This window comes from Capricornis sumatraensis, chromosome 8 (genome assembly GCF_032405125.1).
Source record: "Capricornis sumatraensis isolate serow.1 chromosome 8, serow.2, whole genome shotgun sequence".
In the NCBI taxonomy this organism is placed as follows: domain Eukaryota; kingdom Metazoa; phylum Chordata; class Mammalia; order Artiodactyla; family Bovidae; genus Capricornis; species Capricornis sumatraensis.
The window spans coordinates 55,488,083-55,515,939 of NC_091076.1; the positions used below are offsets into that span (position 1 = coordinate 55,488,083).

Below are 27,857 nucleotides of genomic sequence, written 5' to 3' on the forward strand. Positions count from 1 at the left end.
CTTAATATAAAGCGATGCCAGGAAGTTAGGTAACTTTCTAAGACTGTATGGCTACCATATAGCAGTATTGCCATTTGAACTCTGCTTTTTTTTTTTTTTTACTTAAATCTAATGTATTTTCCATGGTATTAAATAAGATAAATACATTTGAAATACTTAGCATAGTGTGTGATGCATGATGCCAAATGGTAGTTGCTAATATTGTAATATCAAAACTTCATCACTGAAGGGTTGGGAATCTTCTCCAAACATGTATTAATAAAGCAGTCTCCAATGTATTTATAAAAACTTGCTTTTAGAATTGAACCCTCTGATACAGCTGTCTTAGTCTTGTGGACTGATGCAGCAGTCCACAAGACTGCTTGACTTGGGTCATTGCTCTGTCAAGGCCTAGGATTTTAAGCTCTTCCCTCAAGTTCCCCCTCCTTCCTCCGTGGGATACTGAGTAAACTTCCTGCTTCCTGGTCACTGGGCTCTTGCTGCTGACAGCAGTGTTGCTTGGTGGCTTCCCTTTCCTGCTGCGGTTGATGCGCATGCTCCCACAGTTTCTGTTGCTTGCTACCACAGGGGCTGTGAAAGTTGAAGCAGGTTTTTAACATCCAGGCCAGTGATACAACTCTGTGTTAGGATCTCAGAAGGTAGTTGGTGCTTCTTCAGAATCTGTTTAATTTATTGGTGGAAGAATCTAGGGTTTCTTTCACATAAATAGTTGGAGAAGAGATTTTAATTCTCTACCTCAGTTTCTCTCTGCTTAGAGCTATGGGTCCTGAGTCCTCAGCCTCTGTGGGATACTGCAAGATAGGTTGATCTACAGCTCTGGCTGTTTTTGAGGTCAGAATTTTGCCATGAGTGAGATATGGTGGTGCTGAGTTAGTGGTTGCCCTTGGGCTTCTTAGAGGTGTAAATGCCACCTCTGTTTACCCCAGTACACCCTATAGATATTACCATTTTCTTTATGTGTGTGCAAACTTAAAAGTGTTACAAAGCCTTTCCCTAGCTTTCAGCTTCCTCAGTCCTCTTTTTACCAATTATCATCCTACTGTCTATTTTTTTTTTGTCTTCCAGAAATTAATTGAAATTTTTCATCTCATGGCTTTTCTTTCATTTTTTTCTTTAACATTATGAGTTCATACTGTTTGTAACCCTTTACTCTTGTATTGTGGGCGCTTAGAGGGAAAGAAGACACCTGCCAAAGTCATGCTGACGTTCTTAACTGAAATCAGATTTTTTTTAAATTTAACTTTACTAAGGTATTTTTGATTTATAACAGATAGCACATATTTCTACTGAGACAGTTTGGTACATTTTGACATGAAAACCATCACTACTACCTACTGTACCTATAAAGAAACTGACACTTGAAGGAGCCTAGAAGCTCAGATTGGAACCCAGGCTTGTCTGATATCAAGTTCCATGCTGTGGTCTCTGAAGTCTGAGTTCTAGCTGCTAAAACAATTGACTATTTCTCATTTGCACAGGGAAAGAACGCAATCTCTGAATCCTGCTGCTGCTGCTAAGTCACATCAGTCGTGTCCGACTCTGTGCGACCCTATGGACAGCAGCCCATCAGGCTCCTCTATCCACAGGATTCTCTAGGCAAGAATACTGGAGTGGGTTGCCATTTCCTTCTCCACTGAATCTAACTACTCATTTCTTTAATAAGAGGGTTGTGCTAAATGATCCTGATGTCTTTTTCAACTTCACGTTTTTATACTTCATGTGTATTTCATATGCAGAAGTGGTAAATCTCTGTTTAAATACAGTTTTTTTCAATTAAATGAAACTGTGCTATTCTCTGTAATTTTCAAGTGGAGCTGTATATAAGACATTAAGAATAGTATTTTTTTTCTTTTTATAGGAAAGCATTTAAGAAGTTCTTGGAGTAACATGAGTCAGAGTAATGTAGGACCTGCAGGAAGTCCCTCAAGATAGTTAGGTGAGACAATATTATTTTTTTCAGAGTGTATTGTATAATTATTTTGCAGATGATCTGACTATAAAATTTTTAGCTTTGTGCTCACAAGAGACGTTCTGCTCAGTCTTTTATTATTATGTGGTTTTTAAGCTTAGTAATGGTAGAAGCTACAATAATTACCTAATACTTAAAACTGTGTTCTTCACTTCTGCTAGAAAATGCAGATTTTTATATAATGATATAGATATAGTCCTGTAACTCCATCTAGCTGTCTATCTATAGAACTGTCTCTACAGTTCTTAAGATATTATCAGATATGACTAAAATGCCATAGCCTAAAATATATAAACTATATAAATATCTATCATCTATACACAGGCACATATTGTTTACATGCAAAGTATATATAATGTTTTTATGCAAAGCTGAAATCAAATTTGACTATTCTAAGATATGACAATTTATTTTCTACTCTCCAATCTTAGGAAAAAGAAGAATTTATAGACTCTTCATCAAGATCTTCATTTACGCAGCTGTTAAATCCAAGGCTACAGTTGTGGTGAAACCATGAATAAAAATACATCTTCTGTAGCATCATCCAGTCTGCTTGAAAAGTAATTTCTAAATTAAATTTAATATGTTTGAAGTATCATAGTTTAAAATATATAGAATATTAATGAATGTTGGGGGAAAGTTTCATACAGCTAACTACCTGTGGTGTAAGATAGTGGTAATAAAAAGGTTGATCAGTGATTACCTTTCATTGTAAATCAAGGTATAGGGTAAATCCTGCCTTCTCTTTTAGAATTATTTAAGGGGCTGGATTTTTAAACATTTGGTCTGATTTTTTAAATATGTAAAATATTTTATAATTCCAGTATAACTATAACATAATGTAAATTTAACATTTGCTGAGTAACAAACAAACTCTAATACCTTAAAACAAGCAAGCATTTATTCTTGATCATGATTCTGTGGACAGCTCCAGTTTGCACCGAATCCTGTAGGATGGCCTCACTGATGTGTTCTGGGGCCTTGTTTTCAAGGTTGGCTGGCTGAGGTCTCTTTCAGCCTGGTCTCCCCTCCTCCAGGCAGCGAGCTCAGGCTTTCTCACGTGGTACAGAGTGGTTCCCAGCAGCAAGCACAAGTGGTTTTCAAATGTCTGTTTTCCTCACATTTGCTTATGCACCATTGACTGAAACAATGTAGGCAACAAGTCCGAATTCAAGGTCTAGAGTTACAGACTTTACTTTTTAATGGAAGGAACAGTAAAGCCACATTCTGGGGGCATCCAGACAGAGATTGGAAGAATTGGTGGCCATTCTGTAAACATGTGACACACACAGAACAAAGTATACTCAGTGAAGGCCTTCTTTCAGTCTTATCCTTCTTTCTGTGCCCTCTTTCTCCTATAAATACCATCTTTTTTGTTAATTCTTTTTGAATGAGGAAATACATATCCATGTGAATATATATGCATGTCATATATATGTGTGTATATAATTATATTTTTTCTCAAAACAATTGTTTATTCTGTATAAAGTTCTACTGGACATAAGATATTCTTCTACTCTTGCTTACGTAGTAAACGAGTGTACACCAGTGTTGACTCAAGTTTTAAGGTCTTTCCTAGAGAATGGTGTCAGGTCAGTTAAACTCAATGTATCTTTCTCTGATGCCTCATCCTGGGAGCACTGGGAAGCTCCAGTCTCCTAGGGACATAAGCCAGGCCCAGCTGTGTTGATGAAGAATTCTGTCCACAGTGCTCCATGCACTGGTACTGAACAGCTTTGCTCTGTGGCAGCACAGAGTTTTATTCAACTTCTTAAGACAAAATAAAGCTAATGAGAAAGAAATATATTACAAAGGCAAGATGTTCTAAAACACCCAGTATCCCAGGCTCCACTTGCCAGTGCATTCTTGACAAAAATGTAGTATATTATATATAGTGGTATTTTGGGGGGTTTTTTTTGGAAATAATTTTATTTATTTATTTTTGGCTGTGCTTGGTCCTCGTTGCTGCTTGGGCTTTTCTTCAGCTGCAGAGAACTGGGGCTGCTCTCTAGTTGTGGTGCGTGGGCTTCTCACTGTGGCGGGCTTCTCTTGTAGAGCACAGGCTGGATGGTTGTGGTGCACAAGCTTAGTTGCTCTGTGGCTTGTAGGATCCTCCTGGACCTGGGATTAACCTGTGTCTCCTGCATTGGCAATGGATTCTTTGCCACTGAGTCACCAGGATAGTGAAAGTCAAAGTCCTTCTGTCCTGTCTGACTCTTTGCTACCCCATGGACTATACAGTCCATGGAATTCTCCAGGCCAGAATACTGGAGTGGGTAGCCTTTCCCTTCTTCAGGGGGTCTTCCCAACTCAGGGACCAAACCCAGGTCTCCTGCAATGCAGGTGGATTCTTTACCAGCTGAGCCACAAGGGAAGCCTAAGAATACTGGAGTGTGTAGCCTATCCCTTCTCCAGCAGATCTTCCCGACCCAGGAATCAAACCAGAGTCTCCTGCATTGCAGGTGGATTCTTTACCAATTGAGCCATCAGGGAAGCCCTGAGTCACCAGGGAGGTCCTGTATATATGATGTTTTGACCAGGCCTTTTGTAAACTAAAGTTATGTCCTGATGGTCACTTCATATCAGTTTATAAAGTTCTTCCTTGTACCTTGTTGTAACTGTATAGTATTCTGTTCTTAATATATCAATGTCATAGTTTATTTATTCAGTACCTTATTGATGGACATTTGAATTATTTGCAATTTTTGGTGATCACGAATTATGCCAAATAACTAACCTAGTATACAAGTCATTTTATATTTGTCACCAAATTATCTTTGGGAAAGCTTCCTAAAAATGAGTTTGTTAGATTAGAGGGTAAATTGTTGTTCTTGTTGTTGTTTAGCTGCTAAGTTGTATCTGACTCCTTTGCCACCTCATGGACGCAGGGTCCTCTGTCTATGGGATTTCCCAGACAAGAATTCTGGAGTGAGTTGCCATTTCCTTCTCCAGGGGATCTTCCTGACCCAGGGATCAAACCCATGTCTCCTGCACTAGCATGTGGATTCTTTACTACTGAGCCACCAGGAAAGCCTAGAGGGTAAATTAGAGATTACTAAATCCCCATTTCAGAGGTTGTACCATTTTTTATTACCACCAACAATATGCAAGAGCACCTCTTTCCTAAAGCCTTGTCATATATTTTCAAAGTTCTAAATTTACATTGATCTGATTAGGTAAAAAGTAGTATTTCTGCCTGGATTTAGCTTGTAGATTCTCTTACTATGATTAAATTTGAGCAGCAGAACTATTTTTAATTGCAAAAAAATTAAGTAAATTCTTAACAAGGAGAGACTTTTTAAAAAAATTTTATTTAGTTATTTGTTTGGCTATACTGGGTTTTAGTTGCATCATGTGGGATTTAGTTCCCTGACCAGGGATCAAACCCAGGCCCGTTTAATGGGAACCCAGAGTCTTGACCACTGGACTACTAAGGAAGTCCCACAGTGAGGGAATTTTAAAATAAGGGCCTAGCAAGTAAATACACTGCTGTGTTCATCATAGATACTCTGTGCTGGGGTTAGAAAAGGAGGAATACTTTACTGAAATAGTAATGTGTCCTGGAGATCGTGTGTACCCCCATTGAGAGGAATTTACATTTAGACAGTTTAAGAGATTGTTGGAGGTGCCTAATGAGACCTTTGTCCCCTTTCTCCTTCATCTCCCCCGCTTCTAGGCTTCATCTCTTTATCTCCTTGCAGCCTAATCTCCCTTCAAGAAAGATTTTGAAATCTGACAATAGAACATTTTCTGCCTTTTTTCCTAGCTAACTGACTATTACCCTAGTAACCACATAGGCCTTCTTACCCTAGAGTTGAATTCAGTGTAATACAATCATAACGGACTTTTAAAGTTTTAATTTCTTTCATTATACTTTTTTATGATTTAACTTTTGAATACAACTTCTCATGAAGATACAGCTTGAATTTCTATGGCAGAAGTTAAATATAAAAATTTTTTTAAAGCTGTAACCTTATGTAAAATATGACCTAACTCTTTAACAGTGGTTTCTGTGATGGCACGTTTGAAGACAGCTAGAAGTCTTGTATTCAACAATGGCTTTAATGTACCAGTGCAACATCGAGGTTGAGGTGCTCTTAGATCTTAGACCTTACTTAGACCATAATTTGGCTCTGGAGCGAGATAGACCAGGCTCACATTGCTGTTCTCCAGCTTTGTAACTTTAGGCCACCAAGTCAACCTGCCCAGATTTGGGTTCTTTTAGAAAAATGAGGGTAATAATATTAGGGATTTTATAAATATTAAATGAATAACATAATGTGTGAATATTGCTTAGCACAGTACCCACTACACCATAAGTAAGCCCTGAGCTTCATTTCATACTTTACTCAAATTCTCTTGGACCAGTAAAATCTGTTCTGACCACTATTCAGAAACACAGCTTGGGGTAGGGGGAGGGTGTACATTTTGCAGAATTCTTTTTAACAGTTCCTTCCTTCCTAATAGCATCACTTTTATGTCCAGCAGAAATCACAGCTGGAGCATGTGCTTTGTACAAGAAAAATACTCTTAAAGGATAAACTGAGGGGTTTTTTTTTGAGATTCAAATAAAGGTTATATTTATTTTGCTTAAAATGGCCACAAGCGTGTCTTTTAAAATTCACTTACCCGATTCATTAAAGTGTTTCGTTTTGGAATCCTAAAGTGTAGTAAAAAGTCAGTTAAAAGCAAGTCTCTGCAGTTACCTTTAATAAATCTTTATTTGTTTAAATATTTTTAAAGTGTTCTTCTACTCCAAAGAAATAAGCATTATGGCTGTAATTTCTCTTATTGTTTGGTTTACCAAAAATTTGTTTGGTTTACAGAAAAATTAAATTTGTTTTACAGAAAAATTAGAATTAGGGCTAAGAAAATTCATTTGATTGCCTTTGTATGATCATACTTTTAATAATGTCATTGCTAGTATGTCCTGAGTATTTTGAATTATCTAGGTCTAAGAATTTAACAAATAGTTTAAAGAAAAAGTAGGTACCCATCTCTGGGCAGGGTCTCCCTGGTGGACCACTATCTCTAGGCTAATTTATGCATACTAATTTACTTTATCTTAGGGATCCTGCCTTTCAGATGATTACAGTTACCAAGAAAACAGGCCTTGGTCTGAAGATCCTAGGAGGAATTAACCGGAATGAAGGTCCATTGGTATATATTCAGGAAATCATTCCTGGAGGAGACTGTTATAAGGTAAAAATGAAGATAAAATAACCCTTCACCTAAAAGACAAAACCACTAGTGATGAGGTTTGTTTCATCATCAGTAAATTTTTTGTTAACTGAATGTCCGCTATGACCATTTCTCAGTGAAAGACACAAAGAGAGTGGAAGTAGACCTTTACACTCAAGGAACTTTAACCTAACAAATGCATAAGAAATAGAAATGAATTAAATATGAAAAAGCAGATTTTAAGCTCTAACTAAGGGTTATATATTTTTAATTATATGCTGTTCAACTTTTATCGTAAGTCTGCTGAGAGAAATCATATCTGAAGACATGTTCTCTAGTCACTGCTCTGAGTTTGGGTTAAGTTAGATCAGTTAAACTGTGTTCAATTGGCCTCTCTTAAATGCAAAACAAAACTAAGCAAATAAAATCTATTGATTTGTGAATTTACAGTAATTCTTGATAAGTTTGTTATCACTTACTAATTGTCCATATGAGAAATTAGATTTAGAATTAAGGCTAGAAAATATCTTATTTAGGAATGAGAAAGCCTTACTCTTCTCATCACTGTAAGAAATGCGTAAATCATGAATTCTTTGCTTTTGTTGCTAGGAAGCTCAGATTCATATTTGAAGCATTTAGTTAACAAATTGGTTATTATATTTTCATGCTCATTTCTCTTGAATTTCATGTTATTTCTGTTTTGCTAACGTGATTCTATATTTCTTTTGTTGAAAATTTCCTCCAATCCTTTTTGGAGAGATGTAGTATATAAAGAATTTAATAAAATATTCTATTAATATCAAGCTATTTAACATGAGAAAGGATCTTCTTACAAAGTTTGTTTATATTGTTGTTCTTATTCTAGTTATTTTTGTTGAATAAATAGTCCTACCCTTACCCCTAGTCCTATCCCGAACACTGTTTAGCAAGCAGTTTGTTTATTCAAGTGGATTTTTTTCCAAGTTAGGAAAAAAAATCAACTTAACCAAAATTTTCAAAGCAATAGATTTAAATTTTCTCAGGCTTGTGGAGATAATACGGTGTCTTCCTAATACACTTACCAAGCTGTAAGTGTTATATAATAAGTATAGGATATTGTCTCTGGAGTAGGAAATTGCAACCCACTCTAGTATTCTTGCCTGGAGAATCCCATGGACAGAGGAGCCTGGCAGACTACAGTCCATGGGATCGCAAAGCATCAATCAGACACGACTGAGCAACTGAGCATACAAACATAAAATAGGATATTATAATGATATAATTTTGGGCTACTGAATTTAATTTATTAACTAAATAAGAGCATACTTAAATGCTAAATTTAAACAAATTCAAACAAAAGACAAAATTTTTCTTTTAAGAATTGAGATATATTACTTTAGTTTTAAAGCTAAAGGATGTGTGTATTTGGTATGGCTAAGCTATTTCTTAGACTATACTTGAAGTAATGCAATAGCTTATGGTACCTACCAAGTGATAAGAATTTACTTTTAAAACATACATCAATTTGTGCTTTTTTTCCCCCATGAAAAATATTTGTACATAAAGTAGTAGTAGTGACTAGGTGCTGAGTGACTGGTCTCCTGTCAGCAATCACTGAATAAGAAATTATGTCTGTAATATACATTTTCTCTTGCTGATTTTCTGAGAATTCCGTTGTTTGAACGGGCATTAGAAAGCAAAACCATGTAATAAAGTATATTCTATATTTACCACTAGAGAGCAGCATTGGGTTATTAATGTATTTTTGCAGTACTTGGTTGTGCCCAAGAGAATAAACTGCCAATATAGAGAAGAGTGTAGACAGAGAAGAGAAGTGAGTTTTTAATGCTTACAGTTGCTTTTATGTACTTCCTCAAAATGGAGAAGTACATACATCTTTTGCTCTGAAAAGACAAATTAATTCAATTTTATATAAAATATTTTAAATGAATAATAGAATTTACTTTGTTCTAAATACTGTGTTCTTGCCCAAAAAGTCCCATGGACAAAGGAGCCTGGTGGACTACAGTCTGTGGTGTCGCAAAGAGTCAGATATAACTGAGCGACTAAACAACAGCAACAACAAATACTGTGTTAGGCTTGTTAAAACTTCTAATTTGCACAAAATTTCTGCATGTATATTCACAGAATAGTAAACAGACTCATAGGTTATCTTTATTAAGTTGGTACACTGAGCAACTGTTAATATTTTTTAAATGCATATGAGTGCTTTTACTTGCTGTAATTTTAACATTATATTGTTTCAGAGGTAATAACATAGCTAATCTCAAGCTTATTCCCCCTCATACACACTTAAAAATATTTTTCCTCTTGGAAGATAAGAGATAGAATACTGGTTCAGTAACCAAAATGGTCATGTTTCTTTTAAAAAATGTATTCAGAGTTCAGACTTGAAACATCTTGAAATGTTTTTGCTGCTTCAAGTAGGAAAGAAGATTCTTGATTCTCCTAGCTCTAAGAGCTAGAGGTAGCCTATAGGTTGGGAACAACTATACTAGGTACTGAGTTAAGGGAAGGATTAAATGTGGGAACTCCAAGGCTCTTTTCTCTCCACCAGCCAATTCCGTATCAGTTTGGAGTCCTCAGTGTTCAGTCTTAGAAATTTTGGGGAGTGGGACATTCCTTTGACCTTCATACACACATATCCGATTGTCTGATCCACATTTCCACTTGGATCTCTTCAAGGCATTTCACGTGCAACTTGTCTGAGGCAGGATTTATGATAGTCATGTCATACCTTCATCTACCCATTTCTCCCCAAATAGACCTTCTACCAGTGTTCCCAGTTTCTGTGAATGACACCTTCCAGTTGCACAAAGTCAAAGAAGCAGATCTCATCGTAACTACTTCCTCTCCCTTAACACCCATATCTAATTCATTAGTACTTACTGTTGACTGTTTCTAAACAGTTCTTGAATCCATCAGTCTTCTTGGTCTTCATTGCCATCACTTTTGTTTAAGTTATCATCAGTTCAATTCAGTCGCTTAGTCATGTCTGACTGTTTGCGACCCCATGAATTGTAGCACACCAGGCTTCCCTGTCCATCACCAACTCCAGAGTTCACTCAAACTCACATCCATCGAGTCGGTGATGCCATCCAGCCATCTCATCCTCTGTCGTCCTGTTCTCCTCCTGACCCCAATCCCTCCCAGCATCAGACTCTTCTCCAGTGAGTCAACTCTTTGCATGAGGTGGCCAAAGGATTGGAGTTTCAGCTTTAGCATCAGTCCTTCCAAAGAACACCAGGACTGATCTCCTTTGGAATGGACTAGTTGGATCTCCTTGCAGTCCAAGGGACTCTCAAGAGTCTTCTCCAACACCACAGTTCAAAAGCATGGTACCTGACACATATTAATTACTAAATTAATAACTAACAAATGAGTAATTCTTTAGTCATGTTGCTGAGAATTACTGTTTACCATTTGACTGCCACCATCTGGGGTCCACACCAAAGTGCCTTTTCTTCCTAGCTCTTTGTGTCTAATTCCTGAACAATACTTTTTTTTCTTCTTTCTCTGCTAATACTGTAAGGAGAACAGGCAGGAATCAGACATTTTTCTTCAAACCAGATTTATTTTATTTACCTGATTCTAGGGTACACACAGACATGTACAGTCAGCCCTCCATATCCTTAGGTTCCAAAACTATAGGCTCAACCAACCACAAATTGAAAACATTCGAAAAAACAAATTCCAGAAAATTCCAAAAAATAAATGTGAATTTGCCATAAAGCAATTATTTACATAGCATTTGCATTGTATTAAGTATGATAAGTAATCTAGAGATGATTTAAAGTATACAGGGAGGGTGTGCATAGATTTCATGCAACTATAATAGCATTTCATGTAGGGACTTGAGCATCCATGGATTTTGGTATCCAACACTGAGAAATGACTGTATGCATATGGATACACACCAATATTTATAAAACAAATTTATAGATAAGTAATTACGTGTGTATGTACATGCACATGTGTGCTTGCTAAGTTGCTTCAGTCATGTCTGACTCTTTGTGACCACATGGACTGCAGCCTGCCACGCTCTTCTGTCCATGAAGACACAGGCACGAATACTAGAATGGGTTGCCATGCCCCGCTCCAGGGGATCTTCCCAATCCAGGAATCAACCTCATATCTTTTATGTCTCCTGTATTGGCAAGCGCATTCTTTACCACTAGTACCACCTGGGAAGTTCTGTACACACACATAGGGGTTTGTGTGTGTACATATGTCTGTATGTATCTATTTTCTCTCTAGCATCTCTGAAATTGAAATGCCTCTTACAGTAAATGTCATGGTGTAACTGGCAGTATATTATTCAGCACTACATAAAATAATGGTATATTTCATAATCAGTATTATGGATCTTAGATATGATAAATGATAGGATACTGAAATAGGAACTCCCCAGGTCAGTAGGTGCCCAAAGTGCTACTGGAGATCAGTGGAGAAATAACTCCAGAAAGAATGAATGGATGGAGCCAAGGCAAAAAAAAATAGCCAGTTGTGAATGTGACTGGTGATAGAAGCAAGATCCGATGCTGTAAAGAGCAATATTGCATAGGAACCTGGAATGTCAGGTCCATGAATCAAGGCAAATTGGAAGTGGTCAAACAGGAGATGGCAAGAGTGTACATCAACATTCTAGGAATCAGCAAAGTGAAATGGACTGGAATGGGTGAATTTAACTCAGATGACCATTATATCTACTACTGCAGGCAGGAATCCCTCAGAAGAAATGGAGTAGCCATCATGGTCAACTAAAGAGTCCAAAATGCAGTACTTGGATGCAATCTCAAAAATGACAGAATGATCTCTGTTCATTTCCAAGGCAAACCATTCAATATCACAGTAATCCAAGTCTATGCCCCAACCAGTAATGCTGAAGAAGCTGAAGTTGAACGGTTCTATGAAGACCTATAAGACCTTTTAGAACTGACACCCAAAAAAGATGTTCTTTTCATTATAGGGGACTCGAATGCAAAAGTAGGAAGTCAAGAAACACCTGGAATAACAGGCAAATTTGGCCTTGGAATGCGGAATGAAGCAGGGCAAAGACTAATAGAGTTTTGCCAAGAGAATGCACTGGTCATAGCAAACACCCTCTTCCAACAACACAAGAGAAGACTCTACACATGGACATCACCAGATGGTCAACACTGAAATCAGATTGATTATATTCTTTGCAGCCAAAGATGGAGAAGCTCTATACAATCAACAAAAACAAGACCAGGAGCTGACTGTGGCTCAGATCATGAACTCCTTATTGCCAAATTCAGACTTAAACTGAAGAAAGTAGGGAAAACCACTAGACCATTCAGGTATGACCTAAATCAAATCCCTTGTCATTATACAGTGGAAGTGAGAAATAGATTTAAGGGCCTAGATCTGATAGATAGAGTGCCTGATGAACTATGGATGGAGGTTCATGACATTGTACAGGAGACAGGGATCAAGATCATCCCCATGGAAAAAAATTGCAAAAAAGCAAAATGGCTGTCTGGGGAGGTCTTACAAATAGCTGTGATAAGAAGAGAAGCAAAAAGCAAAGGAGAAAAGGAAAGATATAAGCATCTGAATGCAGAGTTCCAAAGAATAGCAAGGAGAGATAAGAAAGCCTTCCTCAGCGATCAATGCAAAGAAATAGAGGAAAAGAACAGAATGGGAAAGACTAGAGATCGCTTCAAGAAAATTAGAGATACCAAGGGAACATTTCATGCAAAGATGGGCTTGATCAAGGACAGAAATGGTATGGACCTAACAGAAGCAGAAGATATTAAGAAGAGATGGCAAGAATACACAGAAGAACTATACAGAAAAGATCTTCACGAACAATAATCACGATGGTGTGATCACTCACCTAGAGCCAGACATCCTGGAATGTGAAGTCAAGTGGGCCTTAGAAAGCATCCCTCAAAAAAAGCTAGTGGAGGTGATGGAATTCCAGTTGAGGTCTGTCAAATCCTGAAAGATGATGCCGTGAAAGTGCTACACTCAATATGCCAGCAAATTTGGAAATCTCAGCAGTGGCCACAGGACTGGAAAAGGTCAGTTTTCATTCCAGTCCCAAAGAAAGGCAATGCCAAAGAATGCTCAAACTACCGCACAATTGCACTCATCTCACACGCTACTAAAGTAATGCTTAAAATTCTCCAAGCCAGGCTTCAGCAATATGTGAACGTGAACTTCCAGATGTTCAAGCTGGTTTTAGAAAAGGCAGAGGAACCAGAGATCAAATTGCCAACATCTGCTGGATCATGGAAAAAGCAAGAGAGTTCCAGAAAAACATCTATTTCTGCTTTATTGACTATGCCAAAGCCTTTGACTGTGTGGATCACAATAAACTGTGGAAAATTCTGAAAGAGATAGGAATACCAGACCACCTGACCTGCCTCTTGAGAAATCTGTATGCAGGTCAGGAAGCAACAGTTAGAACTGGACATGGAACAACAGACTGGTTCCAAATAGGAGAAGGAGTACGTCAAGGCTATATATTGTCACCCTGCTTATTTAACTTCTATGAAGAGTACATCATGAGAAATGCTGGACTGGAAGAAGCACAAGCTGGAATCAAAATTGCCAGGAGAAATCTAAATCACCTCAGATATGCAGATGACACCTCCCTTATGGCAGAAAGTGCAGAACTAAAAAGCCTCTTGAAAGTGAAAGTAGAGAGTGAAAAAGTTGACTTAAAGCTCAACATTCAGAAAACGAAGATCATGGTATCTGGTCCCATCATTTCATGGCAAATAGTTGGGGAAACAGTGGAAACAGTGTCAGACTTTATTTTTGAGGGGCTCCAAAATTACTGCAGATGGTGATTGCAGCCATGAAATTAAAAGACGCTTACTCCTTGGAAGAAAAGTTATGACCAACCTAGACAGCATACTGAAAAGCAGAGACATTACTTTGCCAACAAAGGTCCGTCTATTGTTTTTCCAGTGGTCATGTATGGATGTGAGAGTTGGACTGCAAAGAAAGCTGAGCACCGAAGAATTTATGCTTTTGAACTGTCGTGTTGGAGAATACTCTTGAGAGTTCCTTGGACTGCAAGGAGATCCAACCAGTCCATTCTGAAGGAGATCAGCCCTGGGATTTCTTTGGATGGAATAATGCTGAAGCTGAAACTCCAGTACTTTGGCCACCTCATGCGAAGGGTTGACTCATTGGAAAAGACTCTGGTGCTGGGAGGAATTGGGGGCAGGAGTAGAAGGGGATGACAGAGGATGAGATGGCTGGATACTATCACTGACTCTCGATGGACGTGAGTCTGAGTGAACCCCGGGAGTTGGTAATGGATAAGGAAGCCTGGTGTGCTGCGATTCCTGGGGTCACAAAGAGTCGGACATGACTGAGCGACTGAACTGAACTGAACTGAGATGTGATATATTCAGGATTTTTTTTTTTGGTCCAATCTTACAGATTAAGATGAAGATCATATTAATGAATGCTAGTAGTCATTGCTCACAAAGGATTATAGCTGGACATATCTAACTTTGAAAAGAAATCTATTTTCAGGATTTGCTGAGTGTGTCTCTGGAGCTGGGACGAAGGCTTTTTGGATAGGTAGGACAAAGGTCTCTAGATGACAAGGGACAAAGAAACCAGTCCTTTGGTGAGAGCTAAAGCAGTAGCAGCCAAGAAGATTCACATTACACTGTCACACACTTTTGTCCTTTGCCGCTGTTATTTGTGTTAGAGCCGCCTTAATTTCTTCAGTGCTTCCTGGGCCTTTCTCATTTATTGTGGACCTGTTGTATACTTGGCACCATGCTCAGGGAAATAACCATGAAAAGGCCATAGTTCTGGTCAGTTGAAAGAATGTGTACTGCTAATTTTGGAGTTGCTGAAGTAATATAGTCTAATGGGGAAGAAAAAGATATGCAAACAAATAAGGACAATATGGAGTAAGTACAGTAATATAGATAAGTGAAAGTGCTTTTGGAGCAAAGAGAAGGGGACAGTAAAGTAAATCTTGGGAGCTGGAGAAAACCTACAGCAGAGATAATGTTTGAATTTGGCAGTGAAGTTTAAATGAGAGTTCATCAGACAGAAGTGTCAAGGTGAGTGGTGGCATTCTAGACAAGAATTAATATGTATAAGCACGTTAAAGTTTGGAAGACCGTGGCAGGTTTGAAGAACATTTTCTCAGAATAGGATGAAGAATTTATATGCTCAGAAGGGAAAGTGGATATGAGGCTAGAAAAAGTAGGTTGCATCTAGTTTGTTGTTCTAGGTTTGGGAAATTCACGAGTTTCAACTTTTCCCGTCAGTCCAATCATAAGGGGTTCTTAATTTGAGGACGGGGAGGATTAAATTTGCTATCACTGTGAAAATTGCCTTCAACAGATATGGGATTCTGATTTACCTCTCCGTAACACCTACAATGTGTTAGAATTTTATATACGTTATTTAATGATCACAGCAACCTTGTGCAATAGGTATTTATTCCCCACATCGCAGCTAAGAAAATGAGTCTCATGGAGATTAAATAAATTGCCTGCATTCACGTTAATAACTAGTATTGTGAGAGGACACCTCCATTGACACTTATGGAAATTATGGGAAAAGAATCTAAAAGCTCTCAGGAGCAATCTTTGTAGTGAGGAATACTGAGTTAGAGTCAGGCTGTGTGGATAGTTTCTGATGCTCTGGTAATAGACATTGTTTAGAAAACTGTGTAGTGGTCGTTATAATATGAAATGGACAGTGTTGACAGTTTTTAACAGAAGTATTCAAGAATACATTATTATTTCAACATCTTTATAAATGTCAACGTGAAAGAATTCAGACTGAAGCTGGGTGTGTGAAAGTGCTTGGCACCTTGCCTGTCATGTTGTGTAGTTGCTCAGTAAGTGCTGAATCAGAATCTAGACAGTGCGGAAGAGGCCTTGGCAAATCCCTGAAGTCACTATCTTCTCAGACACATTAATCAAGCTGGGGCAGAATTCATGGGCTTTGAATGCCAGGCTTTTACAGAAATAGCTTTGTTTTAGTTTGCAGGTTCTGACTTTTAAACCGGTTCAGAAATTCACATGATCAGCTAAGATCTTATTCTTGGAAGCAAAAGGAAAAAAAAAAAAAACTGCTGCAAGTACTTTTTAGAAAGAAAAATATATATAAACACCAGAAGCCACAGTCAGAGACTTTCTTCCTCTCTTCTCTGACTCTTGTCTCCCTGGAAAATACTACTTCAGTACACTGGTATACCTTAATATTAATATAAGATGTGTTAAATTGCCTTTCTGAGAGCTTTTTTCTCTTTATGGCCAATACCGTGTGGCCAGAGAAGAGATTGTGGGAGAAGGTAGGTCACCTCAACCCTGTTGCCCACTTCTGTCTTCTGAAGGCCTTTTCTCCATAATGCTGACAACCAGCTGTGGTTTCTATAAAATACACAGAGAGAGGAACTGTCTCTGGCGATTTAGAATTTAGTTCTTTGTTCCTTGTGGATGAGATTGTGCACCCCCTGCATCCCCTTCCTTCACCTTCTCTCATTGTTTATGAACATCTTAGCTAACAATCTGTGGAGCTCAAATTCGAATTCAGATATATCTGGTCTCCATGCCTCGTTCTCTTTTCTCCTCACCAGTCCACTGCCTCTGAAGGCTCCTGCCCAAATAACAGACAGTGGAGTTGCCATCTGGCTTATAGTCATCATCATGGAATTTTCCCTTTTCAAGGAAGTTTAATAAAAGCCAGGAACTGTTAATACTAAGAGTATAGACTAAAACAAAAATAACCAAATATTTACTGTCCACCACCCCAATTCTAAAAGAACTCTTTTCCCCTTGTCAGAGTCCTTTAAATGCTTTGCTTCAGTGGAGCAGAGCTTCCTTCACTGTTCCCTTTCTTTCCCTAAGTTATTGCCAGGCTTTGGGATATAAGTTAATAGTAGTGTAGTCATTAAATTTCAGTTATAATCTACCTTTTTAAGCTGATTCTAAGCCAGAATTTTTTGCAGATTCCAAATGGGATAGAGTTGGACTTAGCAGACATTTATTTATTTTTAAGCTAGATTTTTAAAAAATCACTATTTTACCCTACTTCCAATGCAAATTTTGGAATATAGAACCAAAATAAAATTCATCTGGTTAGAAACATTGTTGAGCTTAAATGTCATGAAGTGAAAGTCACTCAGTCGTGTCCAACTCTTTGCAATCCCAAGGACTATGCAGTCCTTGGAATTCTCCAGACCAGAATACTGGAGTGGGTAGCTGTTCCCTTCTCCAGGGGATCTTCCCGACCAGAATTGAACTGGGGTCTCCCTTATTGCAGGCGGATTCTTTACCAGCTGAGCCACCAGGGAAGCCCTAAATGTGCATTAGTCTAGTTATTTTAATGGGATGGAAATTTTCTCTTCTTTTTAATAATGTAATATTTTACACATACAAAAAGATATTGGAGCAGATATCTAACTTATAAAGCATAATAGTGAAATGAACTTATGAATCCACTTAGACTTCACTGTTTGGCTTAAGTAGAAAATATTACTATTAAGTCTTCCTATGTGTTTTCTTCCCACTCCATTACATTTTCTACCCTCCTTTTCAGAATTAAGTGCTCTCCAGAATTTTGTTTATTCTTTGGTAACTTTTACTAGCCTTATCTTTTTGCCTGTGGCAAAAAGGTTGTTTTGTTTCTTTGTTTGTTACCATTTCACTTTAACCTCAAGGAAATGACATCCTCAGACTAATATTTAGCATATTAAATTGCAAGTTCTTGTATGTAAGTTTCTAAGTATAGTCTGAATATAGTTGACTTAAATGCATATGCTACCAAAGTCTGTCACCAGACTTGGTTTTATAAAATATTACAAAATCAGCACCTTCATTTTACTGAACATGTAAGATCCATATGGTAGATACTTTCTCCATGCTGCTTAGCCTTTTCCAGCTTTACTATTGTGTTTTAGTTCCCATACATTGGTCAAATGGAAGGAGGGGGAAAAAAATCTCTTGTGAATATAGCAATTGTGTGGTCTCAAACTTTACTAGTTATATTTAATCACATGCTTATAAAATCCAAATTAGTTTTCAAATACTATATATTTTAAATCAAATTGACTTTGTGGTTTTATATTTATATTTCAGAATGGTCATAGGGTCGTTATTCATTTAGATTATCATATATTTTATTACACAGTATTAGAAAGAACATGTTTATATTTATTTGCCTTCCTGTATACTCAGTGTTCAATGTAAGAGATAATAATAAATACGTTAAAAAAAATATCATTACTCAACAGTAGTGAAGTGAAGTCGCTCAGTCGTGTCCGCCTCTTTGCAACCCCATGGACTGTAGCCTACAATGCTCCTCCATCCATGGGATTTTCCAGGGAAGAGTACTGGAGTGGGTTGCCATTTCCTTCTCCAACTCAACAGTAAAGTAACCATAAATCACCATTGTTATATATAATGCAGTTCAAATCAAAGGTTAGTTATCCAAGGATATAGCTTAGATGATAAGACTTTTTAAAAACTGTTTCCTTGAATTTGTGGAATTTACTTAAATACCCTCAAGGGTAAAAATGCTTTTTAACTTTAAAAACTTTTCCCTAGTTGTAGAAATAATGGTTTCTGTATTTGTACTAATGACTGAGAAGCATCTTATGAAATGAAAATGAAAAGAGTTCATTTTTCATTTTCTGGTTTGAATTAAAAGACAAATGAAAATGAAGAAAACTTACCTAATGTATACAGTAAATCTTGTAACATTTATGCTTTGTCTTAAACAGTTAGGCTAGTTTTAGGCAGGGGGACTTTCCAGGTTGCTTATTGGTAAAGAAACTACCTGTCAAAGCAGGAGATGCAGGAGATGCAGGTTCAGTCCCTCAATCAGGAAGATCCCCTGGAGGAGGAAGTAGCAACCCACTCCAGTATTCTTGAACAGAGGAGCCTGGTGGGCTACAGTCCATGGGGTTTCAAGAGTCAGATATGACTGAGCACACACGTGTATAGTTGTTGGCAGAGATAGGCCCTGGAAAAGACAATGCCAGGCAGCCAGTTAAGATTGGTTGTTATTACTAGGATGTCAGTAGAACTCCTTGTATAACCAACTGGTCCTATGTCAGTCACAGGAGGGACAGCAGATCCAAAAAAGATGATGTTTGACCATGAACATAAATGTGGGTAGAATCAATATAGTTAAGATCATTGGCTGAATTTTTAAAAATTCTAACTGTGAAGTAACTCTTAATGTTTGATGGGTTAAAAGATACAGGAATGCTCAGAAAATAAACTGACTGAGTCTTATATTCTGAAATATCCTAGAATTATTTAGCCTAGTTTATCACAGACAGACCTGTGTTTGTCTCATACAACTGACCTTTTAAAACAGGTTTCTTTTCCTAGTATACCAGGCTGTGTCTTCATATCTTCAGGATACCTTAACATGAAAGTTTATTCTAGGAATACATGAACATTTCCATTTCATTCATGTATATTAGAAGAGTGAAAGTCACTTAGCTGTGTCTGACTCTTTGTGACCCCATGGAATATACAGTCCATGGAATTCTCCAGGCCAGACTAATGGAGTGGGTAGAATTTCCCTTCTCCAGAGAATCTTCCCAACCCAGGAATTGAACCCAGCTCTCCTGCATTGCAGGGTGATTCTTTACGAGCTGAGCCACAAGGGCAGCCCAAGATTACTGGAATGGGTAGCCTTTCCCTTCTCCAGGGGATCTTCCTGACCCAGAAATTGTAGCGGGGTCTCCTGCATTACAGGTGGATTCTTTACAAACTGAGCTAACAGGAAAACATGTATATTACCAAACCAGACTTTAATGAAAACTTTTTACTATTGGGACTCTTTTTTTTCTTTTTACTCTTTTCTTTAAGTCATTCTTTACTAATACTGTGCTTTGCTTTAATTGTATCAAATTAATACACAGATCCCTTGCATTCCTAAACACTAACAATGAGAAAAAAGAGAAATTAAGGAAACAATCCCATTCACCATTAAGATGAAAAGAATAAAATACTTAGGAATAAATTTACCTAAAGAAACAAAAGACCTATGTATAGAAAACTATAAAACACTGATGAAAGAAGTCAAAGATGACACAAATAGATGGAGAAATATACCATGTTCATGGATTGGAAGAATCAATATAGTGAAAATGAGTATACTTCCCAAAGCAATCTATGGATTCAATGCAATCCCCATCAAGCTACCAATGGTATATTTCACGGAACTAGAACAAATAATTTCACAATTTGTATGGAAACACATAAAACCTTGAATAGCCAAAGCAATCTTGAGAAAGAAAAATGAACATGAAGGAATCAACCTGCCTGACTTCAGACTATACTACAAAGCTACAGTCATCAAGACAGTATGGTACTGGCACTAAGACAGAAATACAGATCAATGGAACAAAATAGAAAGCCCAGAGATAAATCCACACCGCTATGGACAGCTTATCTTCGACAAAGGAAGCAAAAATATACAATGGAGAAAAGACAATGTCTTTAACAAGTGGTGCTGGGAAAACTGGTCAGTTCAGTTCAGTCACTCAGTCCTGTTCAACTCTTTGCGACCCCATGAACTGCAGCACACCAGGCCTCCCTGTCCATCACCAACTCCCAGAGTTCACTCAAACTCACGTCCATTGAGTCAGTGATGCCATCTCATCCTCTGTTGTCCCCTTCTTCTCCTGCCCCCAATCCCTCCTAGCATCAGAGTCTTTTCCAATGAGTCAACTCTTCGCATGAGGTGGCCAAAGTATTGGAGTTTCAGCTTTAGCATCATTCCTTCCAAAGAAATCCCAGGGTTGATCTCCTTCAGGATGGACTGGTTGGATCTCCTTGCAGTCCAAGACTCTCAAGAGTCTTCTCCAACACCACAGTTCAAAAGCATCAATTCTTCAGCACCCAGCTTTCTTAACAGTCCAACTCTCACATCCATACATGGCTACTGGAAAAACCATGGCCTTGACTAGACGGACCTTTGTTGGCAAAGTAATGTTTCTGCTTTTTAATATGCTATCTAGGGAAAACTGGTCATCCACCTGTAAAAGAATGAAACTGGAACACTTTCTAACACCATACACAAAAATAAACTCAAAATGGATTAAAGATCTAAATGTAACATAAGAAACTATAAAACTCCTAGAAGAAAACATAGGCAGAGCACTCTCTGACATAAATCACAGCAAGATCCTCTATGACCCACCTCCCAGAGTAGTGAAGATAAAAGCAAAAATAAACTAATGGGACCTCAGTTCAGTTCAGTCTCTCAGTTGTGTCCTACTCTTTGCGACCCCATGAATTGCAGCACGCCAGACCTCCCTGTCCATCACAAACTCTCGGAGTTCACCCAAACTCATGTCTGAGTCGGTGATCCCATCCAGCCATCTCATCCTCTGTTGTCCCGTTCTCCTCCTGCCCCCAATCCCTCCCAGCATCAGAGTCTTTTCCAATGAGTGAACTCTTCGCATGAGGTGGCCAAAGTATTGGAGTTTCAACTTTAGCATCAATCCTTCTGAAGAACACCCACGACTAATCTCCTTCAGGATGGACTGGTTGGATCTCCTTGCAGTCCAAGGGACTCTCAAGAGTCTTCTCCAACACCACAGTTCAAAAGCATCAATTCTTTGGCACTCAGCTTTCTTCACAGTACAACTCTCACATCCATACATGACTACTGGAAAAACAATAGCCTTGACTAGATGGACCTTTGTTGGCAAAGTAATTCTCTGCTTTTGAATTTGCTGTCTAGGTTGGTCATAACTTTCCTTCTAAGGACTAAGCATCTTTTAATTTCATGGCTGCAGTCACCATCTGCAGTGATTTTGGAGCCCCAAAAAATAAAGTCTGACACTGTTGCCACTGTTTCCCCATTATTTGCCATGAAGTGATGGGACCAGATGCCATGATCTTAGTTTTCTGAATGTTGAGCTTTAAGCCAACTTTTTCAGTCTCCTCTTTCACTTTCATCAAGAGGCTTTTTAGTTCCTCTTCACTTTCTGCCATAAGGGTGGTGTCATCTGCATATCTGAGGTGATTGATATTTCTCCTGGCAATCTTGATTCCAATTTGTGCTTCTTCCAGCCCAGTGTTTCTCATGATATACTCTGCATGTAAGTTAAATAAGCAGGGTGACAGTATACAGCCTTGACATACTCCTTTTCCTATTCGGAACCAGTCTGTTGTTCTATGTCCAGTTCTAACTGTTGCTTCCTAACCTGCATATAGGTTTCTCAAGAGGCAGGTCAGGTGGTCTCGTGTTTCCATCTCTCTCAGAATTTTCCACAGTTTATTGTGATTCACACAGTCAAAGGCTTTGGCTTAGTCAATAAAGCAGAAATAGATGTTTTTTCTGGAACTCTCTTGCTTTGTCCATGATTCAGTGGATGTTAGCAATTTGATCTCTGGTTCCTCTGCCTTTTCTAAAACCAGCTTGAACATCTGGAAGTTCACGTTCACGTATTGCTGAAGCCTGGCTTGGAGAATTTTAAGCATGTGAGATGAGTACAATTTTGCGGTAGTTTGAGCATTCTTTGGCATTGCCTTTCTTTGGGACTGGAATGAAAACTGACCTTTTCCAGTCCTGTGGCCACTGCTGAGATTTCCAAATTTGCTGGCATATTGAGTGCAGCACTTTCACAGCATCATCTTTCAGGATTTGACAGACCTCAACTGGAATTCCATCACCTCCACTATCTTTTTTTGAGGGATGCTTTCTAAGGCCCACTTGACTTCACATTCCAGGATGTCTGGCTCTAGGTGAGTGATCACACCATCATGATTATCTTGGTCGTGAAGATCTTTTTTTATACAGTTCTTCTGTGTATTTTTGCCATCTCTTCTTAGTATCTTCTGCTTCTGTTAGGTCCATACCATTTTTGTCCTTTATTGAGCCCATCTTTGCATGAAATGTTCCCTTGGGATCTCTGATTTTCTTGAAGTGATCTCTAGTCTTTCCCTTTCTGTTGTTTTCCTCTATTTCTTTGCATTGATCGCTGAGGAAAGCTTTCTTATCTCTCCTTGCTATTCTTTGGAACTCTGCATTCAGATGCTTATATCTTTCCTTTTCTCCTTTGCTTTTCACTTCTCTTCTTTTCACAGCTATTTGTAAGGCCTCCCCAGACAGCCATTTTGCTTTTTTGCATTTCTTTTCCATGGGGATGATCTTGTTCCCTGTCTCCTGTACAATGTCATGAGCCTCCGTCCATAGTTCATCAGACATTCTATCTATCAGATCTAATTAAACTTAAAAGCTTTGCACAATGAAGGAAACTATAAGCAAGGTGAAAAGACAGCCTTCAGAATGGGAGAAAATAATAGCAAATGAAGCAGTGGACAGTTACTTAATCTGAAAAACATACAAGCAGCTCAATACCAGAAAAATAAGTGACCCAATCAGAAAATGGGCCAAAAAACTAAACAGACATTTTCCAAAGAAGACATACAGATGGCTAAGAAACGCATGAAAAGATGCTCAATATCACTCATTATCAGAGAAATGTAAATCACAATGAAGTACCATTTCATGCTGGTCAGAATGGCTGCCATCAAAAAGTCTACAAACAATAAATGCTGGAGAGGGTATGGAGAAAAGGGAACCCTCTTACTTACACTGTTGGTGGGAATGCAAACTAGTACAGCCACTATGGAGAACAGTGTGGAGATTCCTTAAAAAGCTTAAAATAGAACTGCCAATCAACCCAGCAATCCCAATGCTGGGCATATACACCGAGGAAACCAGAATTGAAAGAGACACGTGTACCCCAGTTTTCATTGCAGCACTGTTTACAATAGCTAGGACATGGAAGCAGCCTAGATGTCCATTGGTAGACAAATGGGGAAGAAAGCTGTGGTACATATACACAATGGAATATTACTCATCTTTTAAAAAGAACACATTTGACTCAGGTCTAATAAAGTGGATGAAACTGGAGTCTATTATACAGAGTGATGTAAGTCAGAAAGAAAAACACCAATACAATATATTAATGCATATATATGGAATTTAGAAAGATGGTAACGACAACCCCATATGCGAGACAGCAAAAGACCACAGGTATAGAGAACAGACTTTTGTACTCTGTGGGAGAAGGCAAGGGTGGGATGATTTGAGAGAATAGCATTGAAACATGTGTATTACTATATGTGAAATAGATGACCAGTGCAAGCTTGATGCATGAAGCAGGGCACTCAAAGCTGGTGCACTGGGACAACCCAGAAGGATCGGATGGGGAGGGAGGTGGGAAGAGGGTTCAGGACCTGGAGACACATGTACACCTGGCTGATTCATGTCATTGTATAGCAAAAAACACCACAATATCGTAAAGTAATTAGTCTCCAATTAAAGTAAATTAATTTAAATTTTTAAAATTGGGTCAGTAATGTTTTTAAGAAACACCTTAATCAGTTTCTTTACAAATATTACTATTTTTATTAGGATGGACGTTTGAAACCAGGAGATCAACTTGTCTCAGTAAACAGGGAGTCCATGATTGGTGTATCATTTGAAGAAGCAAAAAGCGTAATTACCAGAGCCAAGCTGAGGTAACTATTCTAGCCATAAGATAGAATGAATCATGTAGCATGTCTCCCTAAAAATAGAAATTTAAGTTGTCTTAGTACTTACTTTAGACCCAAAACAAGTCTTTTTTGCTAATATTTGAAATGTCATCTTAGAACTCAATTGTACTGTATCCATAAAGTGATTTCTTTTAATGCTAGGTCAGAATCTGCTTGGGAGATAGCATTCATAAGACAGAAATCTGACAGCAGCCATTTAGAAAATCCATCTTGTTCATCCCTTTTACAAGCTACAGGAGAATATGGACCTCAAGCCTCAAAATTTAGCCTTATTTCTTCTCCTGAAATACTAATTCCAAAGACCTCATCCACTCCCAGATCTACAGATGCCATTTTACCTTCTTTTAGGAGGAATCAGGTAATCTTGTATTTCTCTGTTTGTTTACATTGTCCATAAACTCCTGTGTATCTTTATGTTTGATGTATACATAATAGAACTATAATTCTGATAATATAGTTTTGTTAACCAATTGCTGTGTCCTTGAAAGATCTTTTTTGTTTAAGATTTTTATGCTGTGCTATTAATAATTTTTCAGGTGAATGTATCCTATGTCAAGAAAGTCATAATCAGAAATGGCATCACAAAGATATGCTTAGATATCACTCAAAACTGTGATATGAAATGTTATATTTATTTTCAGATAGTCTCTCATATTATTCCATTCATTATTTTTTTTCTATTTTCTGCTTGACTGAAGGTGAACAATCTTCCTTTCTGTTCCTCAGCTCTTTTCTACACTGTGTAGGTGGATATTGTTCCCTCACATGCATAGGCTGGAATATAATTCACCTTTGTTGTTGTTCAGTCGCTAAGGCATGTCTGACTCTTTGCGACCCCATGGACTGCAGCATATCAGGCTTCTCTGTCCTTCACTGTCTCTTAGAGTTTGCTCAAACTCATGTCCATTGAGTTGGCAATGCCATCCAACCATCTCATCTTCTGTCACCCACTTCTCCGCCTGCCTTCAATCTTTCCCAGCATCAGGGTCTCTTCCAGTGAATCACACAAAAGGGGGTGTTTCTACATGGAAATCAATATAATTACAGTCATCCTTTGATGTCTGTAGATATCCAGGACAACCTCCTCCCACAGCCCCCACAGCAGATACCCGAATCCAAGGATGCTAAAGTTTCTTTTATACAATGGTGTTGTATTTGCATATAATCTATGCATACCCTCCCCATATACTTTATATCATCTCTAGATTACTCGTAATAGCTAATATAGTGTAAATTCTATGTAAATAGTTGCTGGTGCTGCAAATTCAAGTTTTGCTTTTTGGAACTTTCTGGAATTTTTTAAAAATAGTTTCAATTTGCTTTTGATTGAATCTGCAGATGCAGAACTGGCAGATACAAAGGGATGACTGTAATTACTAATCGTTACAGTGTAGTTAATAATGAATTATAGAATAGAGCATGTACTCTATAAAACAAACTTGAAACTCAAGTAGGCTTTTAGTCAGTAGGATAAAATTCATCTTAGGTATCTTCAATTTTGGGTCCATGCTAATCAGATATAGAGTTTAAGATTTTCTCTTAGCTCTTATACTTTTTCTTTTGGGGTTATAATACCTTTTCAGAAACATGGTACATAGCCTTATATTTTGTTGTCCTTGGTTATGGTAGAGCTAAAAGCAGTTGTTGCTTTAATTCTGAATTGCTTTGTTTGAAGGTGAATATACCAAAATTTTAAAGGTTTCATATTTTCGGGACTATTGCTTTAATCTCATTAATCATTCTTTTTATGTTAACATGAACTCCTAGTCTGGTCTTTGACCTACTTTAGAAAATGACATTTCATATTCCTCATTTTCTTTCTTAGATAAAAACTGGATACAAGAAAACGGAACAGATTCCAATTACTTCTTCAGACAACAGCCCTACAGATATGTCTAATACAGGTAAATGCACATTTAATTCCTTTTTCCTGTTATTTTTTTCAATTACTCTCTCAATGAGGAGTGTATAATGTGGCAATAGACTTTAAAGAAGAGTGCATTATTTCTTTTTTCTTCATTGAATAAAAGAGTAAAAATAATCTATCATGCAGTGGTCTCTGTTAGATTATGAGTTTTATTGAAAATTTTCCTGAGCAAAGGGTTGTAATTTTAAAAGATAAATTATCATAATAGTATCTATGAAGCTGTAATAATCAATGGACTGTTAAAACCACATAATGAAAACTCTTCTTTAAATCAAGATGAGGTTTCCTTGCCCTTTTAGTGAAATCCTGGTGAGGTATATTAAATGCAGCTTTCAGAGAAATTATAGAAGGGAGCATGGCTTAAGAAAAGAAATATGTTTTATTTTCCTTGGAAGAGATTATATAGATATAAATTGGAAAACATTTGAGTATTATGGATTCAGTATTACTGGTTCTTAATTTTCATGAAATGACTTTTTGATGTTTTTAAACAATAAAGGATTAATTGTGTGAGTTACCCATAAAAAAGATTTTTATCAATCAATAAAGTGTTTCTAGGCTCAAGAACACAATCTTCCCCTTAAATTTTCTCCAAAAATTAAATGAGAAAATAAAGAAAAAAACTATCCTTATTAAAAATTGTGTAGAAAAGAAGAGTTAATTTTATGTCTATTAAGAAAATTGTTACTTATATGTTTTAATTTTTGGTATCATTGTATAGATTAAAACTGCAAAATAAGAGTTAGTAAGAATTTTATAGTGTCATAGTCTGGGTTACTTTAGCAAAATACCACAGACTGGATAACTTATAAACAACAGACATTTATTTCTCACAGTTTTAGAGGCTAGAAGTCCAGGGTCATGGTGCCAGCATGGTCTGAGAGAAAGCCTTCTTGTGGTTGCAATTCTCATTGTGTCTTCAAATGGTAGAAAAGTCTAGGGGGCACTGTGGGGTCTCTTTTATAAGAACACTAATTCCATTCATGAGGGCTTTACCTTCATGCTCTAAGCACCTCCCTATGGCCCGAGTTTCTAATACCATGATCTTGGGGGTTAGGATTTCAGCATAGAAATTTTGGGAGGACCCAACATTCAGGCCATAGCACATAGCTCCTATGCTCAACAGGAATTTATAGTGGATTCCATAGTCATTTCCCTGACTTGGAGCAGTATTTACCAGTGCATTAGGAACAATTTTTAACCATCAATTATATGCCTTTTTACTTAGTGG

At 37.6% G+C, this 27,857-nt stretch overlaps 1 protein-coding gene across 2 annotated transcripts in view; it reads left to right on the plus strand.

Moving 5' to 3' along the window:
* Positions 1-2,482: 2,482 nt before the first annotated feature.
* Positions 2,483-27,857, plus strand: part of STXBP4 (syntaxin binding protein 4) — a 198,002-nt gene continuing 172,627 nt past the window's right edge. For both annotated transcript variants that reach the window (XM_068978558.1, XM_068978559.1), the window contains exons 1-5: positions 2,483-2,529; positions 7,039-7,171; positions 24,557-24,663; positions 24,841-25,057; positions 26,525-26,603. In XM_068978558.1, coding sequence (XP_068834659.1) covers positions 2,483-2,529; positions 7,039-7,171; positions 24,557-24,663; positions 24,841-25,057; positions 26,525-26,603 — 583 coding nt within the window. The remainder of the gene's footprint in view (positions 2,530-7,038; positions 7,172-24,556; positions 24,664-24,840; positions 25,058-26,524; positions 26,604-27,857) is intronic.